Below are 16,097 nucleotides of genomic sequence, written 5' to 3' on the forward strand. Positions count from 1 at the left end.
GGCTCCGATCCTGTGCGGACCTTCAGAGTTGTAAATGGCCCCTCCCTGGAGTTTAAGGGCAGAACCCAAATCTGGCTTTTAAGGTTCGGTTTTGTAGATGGTAACATGCTAGACTAGGCAACTGCAGTTGAATGAGCGTCAACCCTGTGCCAGCATTGTGATATCGGGACACTTCTGCATTCATTCGTTGTTAGGATTTGTGTTGTCATTACTCAGATCCTTTGTATTTAAAATATAGTGTTGGGGTGTCTGTGTGGCTCAGTCCTTAAGCTCAGACTCTTGATTTCGGCTTCAGGTCAGGATCTCAGACCATGAGATGGAGTCCCGCCTGTGACTCTGCGCTGAGAGCACGGATCCTGCTTGGAATTCTCCCCCCCCCCCCCACCCCCCGGCTCTCTCTCTGTGCCCCCACCCTCAAAAAATAAATAAACATTAAAAAAAATAAATAAATATAGTGTCAATATTGGAGCAAATCCTCCAAATACCGTGCACACCAATCCGTTTATCCGTATACAGTATTTATTTACTGAACAAAGTGAATGCAGCTAGAAAAGACACAGATCGTTGCCCTCCTGGAACTTACTGCCTCCATGTGGAGAAGAAAAGATTCATGTACATGTAAAATTCAAGATTATATTTAATTATTAAAAGAAGGCAAACGCATGAAGAGAATAAGCAAACTGCTTCTCTGAATTGGGGTTTTCCTCATCTGTGGAATAGAAAATGAAAATGATAATAATAATGATAAAGACTCCCCAGGACTTGTATGACAGTACAGTGTATAAGTGCTCAATAAACACCATTTTTACATTATTTTAAAAGACTTGGATTCTGTGTTCAAATCCCATGCCTGCCACCAAACGTGTGGGGCTTCAAACAAGTTATTAAGCTCTCCAGCCTGTAAAATGAGATTGGACAAGCAGACCTATAAGATTCAACCAGCTCTAACATTCAATGGTTAAACATGCTAAACTGTGTGGTACCGAATATAGATATAATTAGTTGTTGAGAGAATGGAGTGTCAAGAAAATAGATCTTATTGCATTGAAGAATATATATATCGAAATTTGATGAAATAAGGATGGATTGTGGTTAAACTATGGAGAAAAATTAGGGGGAAGATATGTTTTGCAAAATGTAGTGTTTTGAATGGGAAAATTCATAGATACACAAAGTAGAATAGAGGTTACCAGGAACTAGAGGAGGAGGGAGTTACTGTTCAATGGATATGGAGTTTTTGTTGGGATGATGAAAAAGTTTTGGGTATAGGCAGTGGTGATGGTTACACAATGTTGTGAATGTATTTAATGTTAACGAATTGTACACTTGTGAAATGGTTAAAATGATAAATATTATGCATATTTTACTGCAATGAAAATGTTTTCTTTTCAAGAGACCTCATGATCAGGGGAGAGGAGCAAAGGGAGAGAGAGAGAGACAGAGAGAGAGAGAAAGACAGAGAGAGAGAGAATCCTAAGCAGGTTCCAAGCTCATCTCAGAGCTTGATTTGGGGCTTGATTCCATGACTCTGGGATCATGGCCTGAGCAGAAATCAAGAATCCGATGCTCAACTGACTGAGCCACCCAGACGTCCCAAAAATGTAGTTTCTTTTTTCCCCCAAAAAATGTAGTTTCTTTTTTTTTTTTTTTTTTTTTCAACGTTTATTTATTTTTGGGACAGAGAGAGACAGAGCATGAACGGGGGAGGGGCAGAGAGAGAGGGAGACACAGAATCGGAAACAGGCTCCAGGCTCTGAGCCATCAGCCCAGAGCCTGACGCGGGGCTTGAACTCACGGACCGCGAGATGGTGACCTGGCTGAAGTCGGACGCTTAACCGACTGCGCCACCCAGGCGCCCCCAAAAAATGTAGTTTCTTGATCAGAGCAGTGACACAAGGAAACCAGTGTTGTTGTTTTTAATCTTTTAGCTCAGTCTCCTCATTTTTCCTGTTTGTTTATTTTTGAGAGAGAGAGAATGGGGGAGGGGCAGAAAGAGAGGGAGACAGAGGATCCGAAGTGTGTGCTCTGTGCTGACAGCAGAGAGCCCTATGCAGGGCTTGAACTCATAAACCGTGAGACCATGACCTGGGCTGAAGTTGGATGCTTAACCAACTGAGCCACCCGGGAGCCCAAAGGAAACCAGTATTTTAAGAAAATTAATCTGGTAGTGATACTCAGAGATAATCAGAGAGATTGGAAGCAGAGAAACAAATTCATAAGCTATTTTAATAATATAGCTAAGACATCTTGAGAGTCTCAAAAGTAATGTGGCATCCATGAAAATGGACAGAAAGGGGGTTCATATGAGACACATCCCATAGAGATATTTAATAAGAAGCAATATAGTGTTAAAAGCACTGAGTTGGTGTGCCTGGATTTGGATCCAGCTCTGCCACAGACCAGCTGCATACATTACTCAGTTTCGAACATCATAGGAGCTGTAATGCCAGTTACATGTAGTCCATTTACATCCATGGAATATACAAAAAATAATGCCTGGCACGTGTGTAGCATTTGGTGAGTGCTAGCTCTTCATAGGTAATAGGGAATGTATTGATCCCCCCTCCTTTTTTTTCAGTAAAAGGAAAATCAAGTTCTAAGGGGTAGACTCAGAAATAAATTCTGAGAGTTTTCCATAGAGAAGACCCAAAATTCAAAGGAGAACTCTAAATCTTGCAGCTTTCCTTGACAATTTGAAGCTTAGGGGCTAAATGAGATCAATACCAAGAGATCATCTCTGTGACTATGATCCCTCGGACACAAGGGCAAGTACTACTGAATTATTTGATATCTGTATAGGGAAGGGAAATATATGTTTTGTAACTGAAAGGGGAAACTGTACGGATCTTTGCCTAAAATGGGTTACATGCCAAAAAAACATTAAGACATTGTCATACATGTAATTAAATAATAAGTTGTTTCGGGGTGGCTGGGTGGCTTACTTGGTTGAGCATTTGACTCTTGGTTTTGGCTCAGGTCACAATCTCAAGGTTTCATGGGTTTGAGCCCCACATCAGGGGCTGAGCTGGCAGTGTGGAGCCTGCTTGGGTTTCTCTCACTCCTCTCTCTGCCCTTTCCCCGCCTCAAAATAAATAAATAAACTTAATAAAACAAAAAACAAAAACAAAATAAACAATAAGTTGTTTCGATTCAGTACTTTTACTAGCTGTGGCAATAATTTGATTCAAGAAAGAATGATTATGAAATATTGGTTACTATTTGGCTGGTCATCTCTTGCGAAAACCCATAGTCTAGTCTGCTGGTTATTTTAAGCACAAAACAAAAACAGCATCAACAATAAAAAAGCTACCATTTGTTGAGTGTACTAACCACTATGCTAAGTGTTTTACATACCTTCTCTTAATTTTTATTTAATTGAGGAAGGGATAATTCCCATTTTACAGATGAGAAAACACACTCTTAAGTGTTCAGATGGGGTTCAAACTCAAATGACTCTCATTCTCTCTTTTTTCTCTTTTCCTCCAGTAATATAATTACATTATTCCTTCATAGCACACACCCCCTTTAAGGCCTTTGCTGAAGGCCTACCCCCAAATCGTTGAACTTCTATTATGGAGTTTTCAGTTTTCATTGTTGGCTCCTTTTCTGCTGCCTCAGAGGGCTGTGTGTCTTCAGCTTGATCTTCCTTCTCTTTTCCACTACTAAAAATATACTGAGTCCCTATTGTGTCTAGACACTGAGGTTTTACAGCGGTGAATAAAACAGTCATGGACTTTTACCTCATGGAACTTTTTAGTCTAAGACCGTATCTTCCATCAATTAACAAATAAGCATTAAGCATCCGGGCCAGACACTGTGTAAATTGCATTAGGGCTGTGATTTTTAAAAACCTTTTTATTTAGGCAGATTAGGTATTTTTCTTTGCTTCATTTTTGTCTCGCTAGCACTTTAGAACATAGTAGGTACTCAATAAATATTTTATGAATGAGTGCATGATTGAATGAATGCAGATACAAAGACTAGATCTCTCCAGTTTCACAGCTGGTTGGTTCATAGCAGGCACTCAACAAATGACTGATTAGGTAGGCTACTTTATTGAAAGCTCCCAGAGACAGGTCAGCAACAGGAAGCTAGGGGCGGGGCGGGGCTGGTAAGAGCAAGGGGCGTGTCTGACCTGGGTCTGGCTCCTGGAGCATGCGCGGTCTTCATCGACGGTGACGGGCGAAAAATGCGGAGGGCGCGATTACGTAGACAGTGGTTCTGATTGGCTACCGTTCGCGCGCGAGGGGTCGTGCCTACGCGTCGCCAAGTAAACAGGCTAGGTAGGGGCGGGGCCGGCAAGGCGCCGCGACCTGGTTGGTCAGGAGGGGGTTGGGGGTGTCTCCGATTGGTCCCTGCCCGGGGCTCAGCTGTGTGGAGCGCACCGCGACCCGGAGCCGGCGGCCTGAGGGATGGACGAAACGAGCCCACTGGTGTCCCCCGAGCGGGCCCAACCCCCGGACTACACCTTCCCGTCCGGCTCGGGCGCTCACTTTCCGCAGGTGCCGGGGGGCGCGGTCCGAGTGGCGGCGGCGGCCGGCCCGGCCCCCTCTCCGCCGGGCTCGCCAGGCCACGACCGGGAGCGGCAGCCACTGCTGGATCGGGCTCGGGGCGCGGCGGCCCAGGGCCAGACCCAAACCGTGGCGGCGCAGGCCCAAGCCCTGGCCGCTCAGGCGGCGGCGGCGGCGCACGCCGCGCAGGCCCACCGCGAGCGGAATGAGTTTCCGGAGGACCCAGAGTTCGAGACGGTGGTGCGGCAGGCGGAGCTGGCCATCGAACGCTGCATCTTCCCCGAGCGCATCTACCAGGGCTCCAGCGGAAGCTACTTCGTCAAGGACCCTCAGGGGGTGAGAGCGGGGTGGGGGCTGCCGCCGCTGCCTTCGGGGAGGGTGGGCCTGTCCGGGGGAATTAACAGCTTCGCACAGCCACGGGGAAAAGGGGGGTTGAAAGGCTGCAAAAGGGAGAAACTTCACAGTGCAGAGCCCCTTGGCAAGATTTTGGAATGCCCCTGAGGACTGGAGATGGAGAAGCTCTGCGGAATGAAGAAATAAATCAGAACCTATTTGGTGGGGGAGGAGTGAGCGGAGAATGAAAAAGAGAAATTGACCAGATACAGGCGAGGGGCCCAGCGGTGTGGTGGGACAATCGGCTTCTCGACAGAGACGCGCGGGGAGATGCTGCTTTCTAGTAGGTTCCTTAGCTTTAAACTACAGAGACTGCTATTCGGCCATTGTCCTACAGATTTGAGCTTTGGTCTATTTCCTCTTTTTGGACTGAACCAGCGTTGTCCATTGTACTACAGATTTGAGATTTGGGCCCATTTCCTTTTTTTTGGACCGAACCAGCGTTGTCCCTGTTTATTGAGAAGGACGGGTGACCCATCAGGGCCTCTGAGGGTTCAGTTCCAGCCTTCTGTGTCGTGGGGATGTCTACCACTGCCCCAGGTCTCTTACTGGCAAACGTCGGTGATGAAGTGGGTGGACTTACCAGTTTCATCTGCCTTGATTATTGCTCACTTCTGGGAAATTGTTCAAATTCTTTTTCATGTCTTCTCAGTAAAGAATGTGGAGTTTTAGAAACACAGGACTACCTGCTACATTTTACTTTCATTTCTCTCCTAGGACTATCAGCAGTTCGCTTTTTAGCTAAGGCAAAGTGTTTGCTGGCCTTTATTTTGTCCCCTGCATGTGTATAAATAGGGGGATGGGGATGAGATGGGTTGGGATGGGACATGGGGTGACCAGGGCAGCTGAGCGGTGACCTTTATTCTTTTGATAGCTGCAGAAGAATTTAAGGCATTTATATAAGACCAGAGGGATCAGAGGAATATCAGTGGGTCAAAAAGTATTAACTTTTCCCTGTCAGAGTTCTTGGATAGATCAGAATGGTTTCTTGGAAAAATGTATTATTGTTATACTTATTAAAATGATGATTGTCAAATCTCCCACAGATTTTCCCTGCATCTCTCCTGTGTGAACTCTTTACATGGCTGGCGTGCTGTTCTGATAGGAGTGCCGAGTGGCCAGGATGGACTGACTTGTAGCTCTTGGTTAGGTTCATTTAATGATCTGGTCATTCTTCCAGATGTTGTCCCTGAATTCTCAAGAACCAGAAAGCAATATACCGTCAACTCAGTTACCATAAACTGAGCTGGGGAAAAGGTGGGGAAAACTTTGAGAATAGTAAGTCTTTGCAAGTCCCTCAAGTAAGGGGAGGAGTGAGTTAAACTGAAAGCTCAAAGGGGAACCATTACTTCTAGAAAAAAAGTGGGTCTCCTGAGGTCTAAATGCTAGCAAGATGCTTTCATCTTTTATATAAGTGGTTTTTATTTTTTGTTTATTTTTCTTTTCTTTTTTTTTAGCTTGTTGGCTGATGTAAGGAGTTGCTGAGTATCTTTGATAGGTATAGGAGCAGTAGGAAGGTTTTTATTTTTCTTTCATGACATTGTTACGGTTTTTTTGGAAGTGTGTCAGGTCAGCTGAGAAGTGACCTGGTGCTCTGACAGGTGGGAGTAATAAGATCTTTCACTTCTCCCTGGCAGGTAAAGTATTACCGCCTCTGTGCATGGGCCATGGAGAATAACAGACTGTGGGTATGTTTCTTGGTGATTTGCAGGATCCCAAGGTCTAAAATTTCCTGGCCACTGTCCTTTCGTAGAGAGGAAGTCAAAACACATATGCCCTGGCAAAACTTATTAATATAACCATCTTAGTCCCATTGAGTAAAATATGGTTCAGAGCAGAGGATCACTTCCTCGACGCTGTGGTGGGTCAGGTTAGGGACCACAGACTCACTGTAGTTGTTCGTGTGGTCTTTGGCCCTGTTCCAAATTAGTTTATTTATTTTATTGAACAAATACATAGGTAGCACTTACTATATGCTAGATACTATTTTAAATGCTTTACAAATAATAATTCACTTAGTACTTATAACACCTTTGAAGGTAGGTACTATTATTATTCCAACAGATGACACTGAGACACACAGTATAACTAATTTTCTTCGGGTCCTAACATCTAGTGAGTGGGATTCAGGATTCAGGCCTACTGAGTCCAGAATTCATGCTCCTAACCTCTATGCTGGGCTGCCTCGAAGTCAGTCATCTGAATTTTTGGTTTCTTTTTGTTTACCATATTGGTTAGGATTAAATTGGGCTATGTGTGACAAAATTTAAAACAACAATGCCTTGAATAAAAGTACGCCTAACTCTCATAAAGAAGTCTATAGGCTGCTTAGGGTTGGCATGGCAGTATGAACAATGTGCCTCCTTCCATCCAGCTGATGGGCCATCCCTAGAATGTGGCTTCCACTACATAATCCAAGATGGCTACTCAGACTGCAGACAACTGGTCTGTTTTTCAGCCAGTTGGAAGAAGGAAAGGATGAGGGAGAGTATGCCCTCTTCCTTCAAGACGTTTCATAGAAGTTGCACCAGACTCTTTTTACATCCCATTGTCCAGAACTTAACTGCAGTAGTGGCTGGAAAGTATAGTCTTTATTTTGCCCCACTAAAAATCAGGAGTCCTATGTCCAAGGAAGAAGGGGGAACAGAGTTTGGGGAAACCAGCTGTTTCTGCCAGAGCTGCTTTTGGAGCTAGAGAGGCTAGAAGGTTCTTGGAGATAATAACCCTGATTCCCTTTCCCAATTTAGGATGGTTTCTCCCTCAGGGCGAGCAAATGGGGACCTAGAACAGTAAGATGGAAAAGGCTAGATCAGAAGGCCTGATAGAGAACGCTCATATTACCCTCCTCACTTGTATTATTGTGCTTCTGGTCTTAAGCTCAATCACCTGTGAAAATATTTTTAAAGCTTTTTATTTTGCGAGGCTAGTAATATTAGATGTTCATATTCCAAGAATCATAGAATAGCATGTGATTCACGAGTTTACTAAGAAGATTAAATGCGATATCCCACATGAAAGCCCCTGGCGTGGTTCCTGTTGCTTAGCAGGGGTTCAGAGTATTTTGGTTTTTATTAAGTTGTATGCCCACTGACCCCTGGATTAGGCTTTGTTGGACACATGGCATTGAATAAAGCAAAAGTAGTATAATTTTGAGAAGATTTTATGACCACTGAGAATAGTAATTTATTAGCTAACGCTAATTTGTATCTGCTTCAGAATTTTACAGATACTGATCACATGTGCTAGGACCTAGGCCTTGTATCAGTAATATTCAATCTTTTAAACAAACTTATCGACCAAGAGTTTGTCATAAAATGATACAGGTTTTTCTTTTTTCATTTTTCAAATATAAAATTATGTTATAATATTGAATGTGCTTCTTCCAACTACCTGTGCCCTCCCAAGAAATTCTGATGTCCTTACACGTGGTTGAGAGTAACACTGATAGCCTGATAAAGAATAAAGGTCTCAAACAGGATAATTATTGTTTTTTACCTAAATGTTAAGAGGCAGTCAAGTTTCTATGTCATCTTTAGATGTAGTTCCTGAGATTTTTTTTTTTAATGTTTATTTTTGAGAGAGACAGACAGAGCACGAGTTGGGGAGGGGTAGAGAGGGAGGGAGACACTGAATCCGAAGCAGGCTCCAGGCTCTGAGCTGTCAGCACAGAGCCCGACATGAGGCTAGAACTCGTGAACCGGGAAATCATGACCTGAGCTGAAGTCAGATGCTCAACTGACTGAGCCACCCAGGCGCCCCTGAGATTTTGAAGCATCATTACTGTCTGTTCTAGGGACCTGTCCCAGACCACAAGTTGTAATGGATGAGAAAGGTTGGGTCAATGGCAGTGGACAGGAAAATAAATACAGGCTAAATCTCTTCTATTGCCTTCTATTTGGATCCCATCTTCTTTTAGGGTCTCATACATTTAGAGTAGCCCATCCCTCTCTTTTCTGAGAGTTAGCATGTAAATAAGGCTTCTTTGCCTAAATAGCCAAGTCAGGCAGTGCTATTTCTATCCAACTGCTAATACAGAATGCAGCAGTTCTCAGAGTGGGGCCAAAGGACCTATAGGAATCCTATTAGATGTCCACAGGTCAAAATTATTTTTAATACAATTTTAAGACTATTTGCCATTTTCATTCTCACTTCTGTATAAGTATACAGTGGAGATTTCCAGAGGCTACATGATGTGTGATATTGAAACAGACTGAATATTAAGGAAGATGTTAAGAATACAGTTGCCTTTTATTAAGCCAGACACTAGAGAGATTTGCAAAAATGTAAAATAGTGCCTGCCTTCTCACTAAAAATTGTTTCTGAAAATAGTTATTTTTCATAAAAACATATCACTTAGGTCAACATGTAACAGGTCTATTTTTATTATTAAGTTGAATTAATAGTCATAACATTTCAGTTTTAATTTCTAATACAGCAAATGTAGATTTTACATTACCCCCAAAGTTTTGGGAGTCTTTACTAATTTTTAAGAGTTTAGAGGGATCTTGAGACCAAAATTGTTTGAGAACCATCAGCTTCATGTTTAACAAATTAAACAAAAACTTTTTTTTTTTAAAAAAATTTTTTTTTTCAACATTTATTTATTTTTGGGACAGAGAGAGACAGAGCATGAACGGGGGAGGGGCAGAGAGAGAGGGAGACACAGAATCAGAAACAGGCTCCAGTCTCCGAGCCATCAGCCCAGAGCCTGACGCGGGGCTCGAACCCACGGACCGCGAGATCGTGACCTGGCTGAAGTCGGACGCTCAACCGACTGCGCCACCCAGGCGCCCCTAAACAAAAACTTTTAAAAGTTGTGTCTGTATATTTCACCGTGCAACAGTGAGTGATATGCTTAAACTATCTTTTCTTTTTTTTAATGTTTATTTATTTTTGAGACAGAGACAACACGAACAGGGGAGGGGCAGAGAGACAGGGAGACACAGGATCCGAAGCAGGCTCCAGGCTCTGAGCTGTTAGCACAGAGCTTGACGCAGGGCTGGAACTCACCAACCATAAGATCATGACCTGAGCCGAAGTCAGATGCTCAACTGACTGAGCCACCCAGGCACCCCAAAACTATCTTAAATGTTAGCACAGTATAATACCCTCCTTTTTAGGGCTGCTGGACAGATGGGAGAAACCTGTGAGTTCCAGGTCTCTTAGTATTTGTTGTGGGTTCTGACACTAGCCGGTGAGTGGTCTCTTCCGGTGCAGTTCTGTTTTTATCCCTAGCTTCACTGACTGCTGTTGCTTAAACTACCTGTACTTCACCCTCTTTATTAAAGAGGGTTAGTAAGGGGATGTTAAGGAAAGCCTTTTTAAAAATAATGGCATCGGGGTGCCTGGGTGGCTCAGTCAGTTAAGTATCTGACTTTGGCTCAGGTCATGATCTCAGTTTGTGAGTTCGAGCCCCGCGTCAGGCTCTGTGCTGACAGCTCAGAGCCTGGAGCCTGCTCCAGATTCTGTGTCTCCCTCCCTCTCTCTCTGCCCCTCCCCTGCTAGTACTCTGTCTCTCTCTCTCTCTCAAAAATAAATAAAACATCAAAAAAATATATATTGGCATCAGGGGCTCCTGGGTGGCTGAGTTGGTTGAGCATCCCCAACTCTTGATTTTGGCTCAGGTCATGATCCCAAGGTCGTGGAATCGAGCCCCGCGTCAGGCTCTGTGCTGAGCGTGTATCCTGCTTAAGATTCTCTCTCCCCACCTCTGCCCCTCCCCTGCTCTCTCTGTCTCTCTCTCTCTCTGTCTGTCTTTCTAAAGTAAGATAAGATAAAATTACAATAAAATAAAATGAAATAAAATAAAATAAAATAAAAATAGCATCAAACCAAAGCTTACTACTAAATGTAATAAAGAAATTGAAGTTATAGTAGGGAAGAGAGAAGACAGAAAAATTAGGCAGTAGTCATTTTCTTTCTCAACCAAATAATGGTGGGTATCTTTCTAATTTGAATGGTTCTAGAGTTTGTTTTCTGTGAATAGGAGATATCCTTGAGTATTCAGGAACACAGTTGAAAATGTGAAGTTCACATTAGCTTTGGAAATTAGGCCCAATGCTGTTATGTATCATTTGGCAAGCCTGTAGTGCTCACACAAATGAGGTACTGAGCAAATGTTAACAGAATTGAATTGAACTGAGGCCACACTTAGTCCTGAAAGGCACTTGTCTTCCTTTCTGCCTAATGTCCTTTGGTTCCTCCATCCTTCCCACCCACCATTCCTCCTTTATCCAGTCCACACGTCTTTATTTAATGAAACCTGTGTGATTCCGAGATAATGATGATTACTAATGCTTTTAGAGTTGTTGAAATGCTTTCTGATTCTCTTTATGTTGGAAGGAAATTGAGAAGTTTGAGAGGTCAGTCTGTAAATGATGCTTTGGCTGCAATCTTGGCCTTCGAGTTCTGCTTTTCTTGTTTTTTGTTTTTTTTTTTTTTAATTTACATTATTTCCTTTATTTTTTTATTTTTGAGAGAGAGAGAGCGAGAGAGGGGAACAGAGGATCTGAATCAGGCTCTGCACTGACAGCAGTGAGCCTGACACAGGGCTCAAACTCACCAACCTTGAGATGATGACCTGAAGTCATGACACTCAACTGACTGAGCCACTCAGGCACCCCAGAGTTCTGTTTTATTTAATGGAAGTATTTAAGCCTCAGTCTGGGTAGCTGAAAAATACTAATAGAAGGAATGTCTCAGTCGTCCTTCCACTGGAGACCAGCTTGCTGAACTCCACTTTGTACCTCAGTTGAACTGACTGTTGAGTTGTAGGGCATGCCTCAAGTTGTCCTGTGGTTTTACTGCCCAGTTCCAGAGAGTTACAATGGACTCATGAGTCATTCTGTGAGTGACAGGAGCCCCTTGCTATTGCTGCTGTCTGGTTCCGAGCCCAGGGTTCCAGGGGGTACGGAGACAAGAAGATTGCTGTCCCTTAGGCCTTTTGCTAGCCATTTTGGATAAGAATGTAATCCTGAAGACTTAGGATATGAATATATGCACTTGACTTTTCCCACTGAATATGTAAGGTTGTTTGTGTTTAAGAATAAATTGATTTCCGGGGCGCCTGGGTGGCGCAGTCGGTTAAGCGTCCGACCTCAGCCAGGTCACGATCTCGCGGTCCGTGAGTTCGAGCCCCGCATCGGGCTCTGGGCTGATGGCTCGGAGCCTGGAGCCTGTTTCCGATTCTGTGTCTCCCTCTCTCTCTGCCCCTCCCCCGTTCATGCTCTGTCTCTCTCTGTCCCAAAAATAAATAAAAAACGTTGAAAAAAAAAATTAAAAAAAAAAAAAGAATAAATTGATTTCCTTTGGAGGGAGGAGACTTCTGTGTTTTTCTTGCTCTCAAATTCTTGCAAGGCTTCTTGAAAGAACTGGCCTCCAGATGGACCAATTATTGTTGGAGACACGCATCCAGCCAGTTCCTAATATGAGTACATACTTAATGCAGGCAGATGGGTGTATGTTTTTTGCTGTGACCTGCCTGTCAGGAAGTGACACCCACAGGAAAATGTCTTATGACCCAGACTAGCTTGAGTTGGCTGTGGGGTGAGGGGAGAGGGAGAGTCATATGATATGAAGATGAATCACTGAGATAGCATATTTACTTTTCTTCCTCTTCTTCATATTTACCAGGTTGGGGACTGGAGGGAATGAGGTAAATGTGAAATAACCTTGGAGGGCTCCCTGGCCTGGGGAAGAAAACCTCAGGAGGGAGGTCCATAGTGTATAGATTGCTTCACTGTCCCATATTCCAAGGACCTCTGAGGATTAAGTTACCACCTGCAAGAGAAGGTGGATTTTAATCTTTGGGGACTCTCATGTCCTGGTCTCTTGCTTACCAGAGTTACTTAAAAGAACCCCATTCTAACCAGGTAGCAGATTCTTTTTCCTGTTGTGATTTTTCCCTTCCATTGCTTTCTTGGTTTGTCTTTCCTAAACTTTTTAAGGTTTTGTTAATACCCTGTGAGTGGAATAGTAAGACTGCTAGAGGAAATCAGCCATTGGTGGAGTTTCCTTAATCTCATTCCATAATACTTTACTAATTTCCTCTCAACTGATACTTTTTTGAGTCTTTACCTAATTGATGCAGAGCAACAGTTTGTATGAATGTACCTTGGAAGTTGGGCTTTGAGTCCGTTTTACCATGTATACTAGACTTGGCATCTTCTTTGGCCACAGCCCTTTCTGGCACTGGGTTTCTTAGCTGCACACATGAGCTGTAACTTCCCCTTACAAGCTGGGGAGAAGCTAGTGTCTGTCTATAGCTATTGTCTGCCTGTGCCTTCTCATTTCTTTCTAGAGTCTTGCTGACCTGGTCTATGAGCTACTTGAATCAATTGCCTTTGACATCCTATTTTTCTTTTCTCTGTGTAGAAGATCATTGCTGTCTTCAAACCCAAGAATGAAGAGCCATATGGGCACCTTAATCCTAAGTGGACCAAGTGGCTGCAGAAGCTATGCTGTCCCTGCTGCTTTGGCCGTGACTGCCTTGTCCTCAACCAGGGCTATCTGTCAGAGGCAGGGGCCAGTCTGGTGGACCAAAAACTGGAACTCAACATTGTACCCCGTACAAAGGTCAGTGACTTGTCTCTCCAGGGAACCTTACTGCCTATCCAGAGTTTTCCTGGGCCTAAGTCCTGCTACATGTTAATGGGGCTTAGGTCCAGGGAGGGCTGTTTATGTCCTGAGTCTAGGGTTCTCAGCCTTTTTGGGGGGGGCAGATAGTAGATTTAGGCTCATGAGTTGATCATCTGATGGAAGCCATCCTGAGAAGGATACGCATAAAATTTTTGCACACAATTTCAGGAAATTCACTGACTCTCTGATGCACACTTATGGGTTCCCTGTGTTTTTCAATCCCTGGTAACTGTAAACTGGTTAGAAACCTAGCTACTTTTATAGCTCATTCTTTTAGATTTCTGAGCTATATGATTTAGAGATAATCTAGAATGGACTAGCTTATGTCAGCTAATCACTTATACAAGGTCTGGCAAGGAGGAATCTAGGATGGGATGAGAGTCTGGCTTGAACCTGTGCAGGGAACTGACCTGGAATTCTCATCCATCTTTTTGCTGTGAAATTCTTGTACTTATCTGAACATAGTAAAATCAGGGTCCCAGATCCAGGCAAATCCACACTTAGAATGGATTTGCACATCCCCTATGTTTGTTATAGACTTAGCTGAGGTTCTAAGGGAATAATGATTCCCTCCCCCTCCCCCCAATATGCTGAAATACAGAATTGTTTGCTTGCATTTTCAGGACATTTACCGATGCCAGGCTAAGAATCCCTGTACTGCGGGGTGTTACATGAAACTTTCCAAGAGTTATGAGGGGAAGGAATCTGCTGGTCAGCACATGAACATTCAAGGACACATCATCACCCATTTAGTATGTGGCTACCTCAGGTTTAGTAACAAGGTGGAGCTCTGATCTGATATGCCCTGAGGCTGCAGGAGCATCTTTGTAGCTATGGGCTTTAATCCTCTGAGAATCTGATGAAAGCTATACATCTTGTTCCCAGAAAAAAAATCATATATTTGCAGTTGTTGTTTGCATAGAATTTCAGGGGGATGGTTCATGGAGCAGTTGCAATCTACTCATTTACCTTGTAAGGAGCATGCCTCTAGCTTAAAAACCCCTGCTTAAGATTTTCTTTGAAGGTTTAGATAGTAGACTGTGGGCAGAGACTGATCAGCAGATAGAAGCTTTCCTTCAAACCTGTTTTTTTCTGTTTCCCAGGGTGTTTTAGAAGAAATTGTGATTGTTGTGGTTGTTTAACTGTCTGCTCCTTTGCCAGCGAACTCCAAACAATAAGCCAGCTGGTTTGTAAGTTTGTAGAGGTCAGGGACCATTTCTTGAAATTTCCTCTTATATTCGGCACCTAGCAAAGTGCTGTTTTTATAGGAAGTATTCCATAAGTGCCAGTTGAGTCAGTGAGCGAGTATCAAACCAGGAGGGACAATTCTAGAGATCCCCCCGACTCAGGTCCGTGGGGAGAGCGTATGCTTGTAGCTCCCGTGGACATCTGATTCATTGCCTGGTCTTGTACAGTTCATTCCTTCCCTCTATGCTTTAGTTCTCTCTGTACACAGAGTTAAATAGCACACTTTGAACATCTTGTATGATAATTAATGCTTTAAAGATCTCCTGCCTAACCAGAATTCCTCCTATTAGGCCCCTCCTAGATTCTAGAAATTGTTTTAAATACTCCTTGCTCAGCACTGTCATTCCCTTTCTTCACTAGGTAAATAGTCAGCGCCTAGCCATGTGCCTGCTCTGCTTGTGCTTCTGGAGTGCACTGCCTGAGAATCAGAGGTTGAGGCCACATTCTGACTCTGCAGCTTTTTATTGGGTGACCCTTGGCAAGTCACTTAAAACACCCCCATATCCCCTGCTTGCTCAGTTTCCTTACTATAAAAATAGGGATATAAATAGTTCCTACTTTATGGGGCAGCTATTAAGATTACACAGGATAATCCATGTAAAACACGTAGCCTAGTGCCTTTGCACAATATAAACACTCCACACGTCCTAGCCTGTAGTATTTTTATGTCAATGCTAATCATAATAGAATGTCACCCCCCAAAATCCCATTCTTCCCCATCTCTGGTGTGGCCTGATGATCTTTTGCATGAGAAAGTCAGCAACAATAAAAAAAATACTTGTCTTCCATGAGACTGAGATGAGCTAGAACGTTGCAAGTTTAACAAAGAGTTGCTAAAGAATAATGAGAGGATGTCTCTCCCCTCCCAGCCTACCCACCCTTCTGACAAGATTCTATCCAGTTGATTAGAGCATCTGTCACTATGGAAACAGGGCTCATGTTGTGATGGAGCTTCAAATAGTAAGGCTCTAGTTCTCATTCAGTAGCTGTCTCTGCTCTGTGTTCCTGTGGGGTTTCAGGTTATGATAGCTTCGTTAATCATACGGAAAAAGTGGGTTGTTAAAGAGAACGACAGAAAATAAATCTGACTGGGGGGGGGGAAGGGTAGTTTATTACTTGAGAAAAGCAAGGGTTGTCACTGTGGAAACTGGCAAGGTAGTCCCTAGGAAAGCCTTTTTTCCCCTTGATTCCTGTGCATGTGTTTCCTCAGCAGAGAATGCCAACTTATAGGAACTTGCACATCCATTTTAGATACTCTGTTAACATTGGATGGACAGATGGATGGGTAAGGAGGGAGGGAATGATTTC

The 16,097-nt window shown here is 43.4% G+C and overlaps 1 protein-coding gene across 1 annotated transcript in view; it reads left to right on the plus strand.

Annotated features, from left to right (window-relative positions):
- Positions 1–4,328: 4,328 nt before the first annotated feature.
- The window catches only part of PI4K2A (phosphatidylinositol 4-kinase type 2 alpha), a 32,812-nt gene continuing 21,043 nt past the window's right edge, over positions 4,329–16,097 (plus strand). Inside the window, exons 1-2 of the mRNA XM_025918213.2 lie at positions 4,329–4,847; positions 13,278–13,478. Of these exons, the coding sequence (XP_025773998.1) occupies positions 4,413–4,847; positions 13,278–13,478 (636 nt within the window). The 5' untranslated portion in view covers positions 4,329–4,412. The remainder of the gene's footprint in view (positions 4,848–13,277; positions 13,479–16,097) is intronic.

Source organism: Puma concolor, chromosome D2, assembly GCF_028749965.1.
Source record: "Puma concolor isolate L17-30 chromosome D2, mPumCon1.1.hap2, whole genome shotgun sequence".
Taxonomy (NCBI): domain Eukaryota; kingdom Metazoa; phylum Chordata; class Mammalia; order Carnivora; family Felidae; genus Puma; species Puma concolor.